This window comes from Malurus melanocephalus, unplaced genomic scaffold (genome assembly GCF_030028575.1).
Source record: "Malurus melanocephalus ecotype Western Australia unplaced genomic scaffold, MMel_1.1 scaffold_737, whole genome shotgun sequence".
Classification (NCBI taxonomy): domain Eukaryota; kingdom Metazoa; phylum Chordata; class Aves; order Passeriformes; family Maluridae; genus Malurus; species Malurus melanocephalus.
In genome coordinates this window covers 6,425-10,941 of record NW_026623969.1, presented here as the reverse complement: position 1 = coordinate 10,941, position 4,517 = coordinate 6,425, and the positions used below count along the sequence as shown (strand labels likewise).

General features: G+C 36.0%; 1 protein-coding gene across 1 annotated transcript in view; it reads right to left on the bottom strand.

The window, feature by feature from the left end:
- The window catches only part of LOC130584614 (dystrophin), a gene marked incomplete at its 5' end in the record, with an annotated part of 165,056 nt that overhangs the window by 155,446 nt on the left and 5,093 nt on the right, over nt 1-4,517 (bottom strand). Inside the window, one exon of the mRNA XM_057384700.1 lies at nt 4,319-4,438. Coding sequence (XP_057240683.1) covers nt 4,319-4,438 — 120 coding nt within the window. The remainder of the gene's footprint in view (nt 1-4,318; nt 4,439-4,517) is intronic.

Genomic DNA, 4,517 nt, shown 5'->3' with positions numbered 1-4,517 from the left:
AACCTTAAATCTAGTTATTTCTCATGAGAGGTCATAACGATCATGAGACCAAGATACACTGATTGAATATCTAGACATGGAGTTCCAAGTCTGAAAGGACTGTTATTTATAAAGCTGTTATTACACTAAATCATATGCGCTCAACTTCAACTCTCTATTCACATGAAAGAGGAGCCTGAGTGATGCTCAAAAACTCAGACTACACCAAGTAATTTCATTCTAACACCTGGCAAAACAAATCTTCAGAGAAACTGACTGAATCCATACTAACAAGTAAAGTGCCCTCTAAGAAAATCTAGGGCTTTTCTTGCAGCCTTAACTTGAATTTTTAGAGAAATCTGCAAACAAAAGAAGATTGATTTTTATTTTTTTTTTTCTACTCAAAGGACACTGAAGGAATATTCCTTATGGCTATCAAAAGCAGAAGATGACTTATTTCTAGTCTGTTAAAAGGTCAAAGTAAGGAAGCATAAGAATAGGAGAAAATGAGTAAAACAAACAAAACTCTCAGGAACACTGAAGTGAAATAAGGTACTTTGAGCCTGCAACGAATGAGGTTTATTTGAAAAAATCCTTTTCTAATCAGGTACAGCCATCCACTTTTTAAAATAATGAGAGAAACGGGATAAATGCTTTTGTCTATATCCAAAATTAATTCTTTAAAACAAAATATTTAACCCTTTCATAGAATCTCTACTRTATAACAATAAGTTTTGTGTGCAGTTCTGAAATGGTCAACATTCCATACACCAACCCACAGAGCAGGAGAAACAACCAGGATGAACTGGAAGCACTGGTCAGGTCCCACAGCCATGACATCTCTGCTATTAATGAGATTTGGTGGAAGGAGTCCGAGGACTGGAGTTCTGGGATGGAGAACTGCAGGCTGCTCAGTCTGTAAAGACCTCTGGGTTGTTCYACACACAATTAGGAGAAATTTCTAGATTGGTAACCTTTACCCTTGTGGGGGTTTTCAACCTCTGGCATTGACCAGAAATATCACACTCTTGGGATGAGCAGGTCTTGGAAATCCCTGGAGTTTGTAGGACATCATAACTTCTTGTCATTAAGTGCTCAGCGAGTCAACTGAAATAGTCTATTCATTCTTTAACATTCCTTACCTATTTTGATGTATTTTTGCAAGAACTACCCATATATCATCTTCAATCAAAGGATAGTACCCTGAATAATATGAATATATAATCCTGGAAATTACACTCTCTGTTCCTTTCCCTCAGCAGGGGARTAAGTCATCAAGTAGCATTTGATACACTTAATACAGATTTCTTTCTAGCACCAACCCCAACCCCTGAAGCCTGGGGAAACCTCTAATTTGAGCCAGCCCACAAGATCCTTAAGAGACCTGCTGTCTACTGGGTATAATTAGGAAAAAAATCTCCCAGTATTCATGGCTTCTGTGTATTATCCAGCCATTTCTCTGGCCTGAAGATAATTTGCCACATTTTTCCTGTAGAAAAAAAACTCAGAGTACAGAAACAGATCTTCCACTAAYGTCCTTTGATTTTGCAGCACTAAATATAGATTTGAACCTTATTCAGCAGCTGGCTTGGTAAATCCTTGGATTGGGTTTAATTGGGGTCTCAGAATTTTAAGTCTGAATAGTTRGTTCTCAATAGCAGCATAAATGGAGCCTCTCAACATGTCACACACTGATACCTTAAGTAATCAAAGGAGTGTAAAAGTAGTTTTCATATTCACACTCACCCAGTCTAGCTCCAGTCTCTCAAAGTACCTTAGGGGTACAGCTGTTTCTAAGAAAAGCCCTGAAATTATGTTTATTTTTCCAAGCAAAATTTATAAAATTTACATTTTCAATGGATAATTTGTTTCAGGGGATGTTTTTGGCTTCTATGCCATTAACTGCCTCTTGAATAGGGACATTTTTGCATAGGCAATAAAACTTAGGAACTTTGTTCATTTCAAGTCAGTGTAGATTCTTGTCAACCCTTCTGAGACTTAAAATCTCAAAAGGTTCATTCTAAGCTTTAAAAAATCATCTTATACAGACACTTGGATACAATATACARTACTTGGATACAAATACAATACATACATAGATATTTATGTATATGAAAATATTACAGGAATCACCATCTCAAAAAGAAAAGCACAACTGAATTGCATCTGCTTGGAAAATGCCTCTGACTATTAMATGGAAATAACTGCTTATTTTCTTCCTAACCTCATCCTGACCAGTATCTCAGTGAGCCAGTCTTATTAAGCTCTTTTGTCTGACAGTTCATGCTCTTGTTTTGTTCTAGCTTTAGAAGTCAGACTGACAGATACATAATCAAGCTTGAAACTTTGCTCCATTGTGCTTTTTGTCAAATGCTCTAATGGTTGTGCCTGTCAACACATTTTATCTCCTTTGCTTATATTCAGGCTGCAAGTGATACGGAGAAAAAGGAAATTCCAAACAGTTTCTGTACACAAAAAAGGYGGTGCAACATTTCTCTAGAAGGGTAGGTGGACTATGGTAACTCAGTTACTCTGGGCATTAAGATATTAAAGTTTCAACAACTCCCTAACACTCTAAACACGATAGCTTTTTATCTGTATTCGGGTTTTATTAACATCTGTAATATTGCTACATATTATTTGATTTCCAGAATAATGGGATTATTAACTTTTGTTTCAGATTCTTCTGGMAGAGGGTGTGATTCAAGGTGAGAACAGAAGTGCAAATGGACTGTTCCACACCACCCCATGCTCTGCTCAGAGGAAGTCTGTAGGGTGAGGGGACTCAGGAATTGTCTTGCTAGCTTCATTCAAGGAATATACCTTTTCCAAGACAGAATAATTGGGCACACTTCATCCAAATAACGGGTGCTTTCTCCACTAAACAGTTACAAATGTTGTATTCCCACTGTGTTTCATTTACATTCATCATTCATTATGTTTCTTTAAGGCATTGCAGTAATGTCTGAGTTCTGTTTTAAGTTTTATTCCAATATGGGTCAGCCACCCATGATGCTGCACAGGATACTAATGGTGCCTTTGCAGTCCTGTAATAATATGGGATGAAGCAGTGTTACCTGGCGTTCCCTTAATTCTTCCTTCTGAAGATGTGAAATCAGATTAAATGTCTAATAATCCACCAAACTTTCATTTGCTTTTCACACAAAAAACCCCCTCATTTCTACATTTTCTAATTCATGAAGTGCTGTAAATACCATCAATAATTTTCTTTCTTTTTCATTCAAGATATTTTACAAGTTTAGTTTAGCTCCTGGAGGCATGTTCTTGATAGGGATCTGTTTTATTCCACAGAGAGTTCCAAAGAGTTGGCTGGCAAGAAATAGTGGRAGGATAAGACTATTTTGAGCAGGTACACCACAGTTCTGACACTAAGGATGAAGTCAAAAGAAATTAATAATTATGGATCAGTAAAGGCTGTATTGTTGTTTTAGCTGGGTTGTGCTCCTTGAATGACTAAGTAGCTGCAGTAGAGAAAACATTTATTTTTAAAGTGGTAGTGCTCTGCATCTTAGCCAAACCTACTCTAAATTTCAAACCAATTACTGATTTACTGGTATTGGTACCCAAATTAGCTAAATTTGAGACAGCACACAGGTATCTGTCTGTGYTATAGCTATACCTTCTGGCTGAATGTATTGATAGCTTCTCTAGAGAAACCTTGGGTTTTACTGATTTAAAACCCACAAACATTTATTTTCTTGGGTAATGAAGCAAAATGAAAGAAAAACACTTTCTCCTTTTGAAAGAGAAAAATAGCAGGAATCTTGGTTGTAATATTGCAATTCCTCTTGAGCTGTGTCCCTGGATATCTGACCACCAACAAAAGAGAACCCTCCTTTGATGCACCCCAACGTTAATTATCCACTTTATTTATCCAATTTCATTCAGAAGTTATAGTAAGAACACTGGAATATAAATAATACAGCAGCTTTTAAAAGATGCAAATGAAACAGCAAACTTTTATTACAAGTAAGATAATATTTGACAAACTTTCAGAATATCTTGGTGGCTATCTCTATCACAAACGTATCTCCAATGTGTCATTCTTTTATARATACTCAAGTAATTGTGTTTAGAAAACACAACTGAGAGATAATTCCCTTCATTTCCTAAGAAACATGGCCATGAGAAAATAATGGGATATAAATTACGACTTTCCTCTCAAAATGCTTTAGAAAGAACAATATATTCTTGATATTTCTTGATAATCATTATTTGACGACAAATTAAGATCCTGTACACATTCACTATCTGGTTTTGATTATTTTAAAAAGTTCCTATTTCGATTTTTTTGGGAGCCATGCCATTTAGTCGTTACCTGAAGCTGCTCTTCCAGTGCAGCAGTAGCTCTGTCTCCACTGCTTTCATCCACGACCACCACCATATGGGTTAGAGAATTCACCTTGACTTGTTCCTGCTCCAGATCTTCTTGAAATGCCTATAATTCAAGCATATGTGTTAGAGAATGTGTTCCAAAGTAAAAAAAAAAAAAAAAAAAAAAAAAAAAAAAAAAAAAA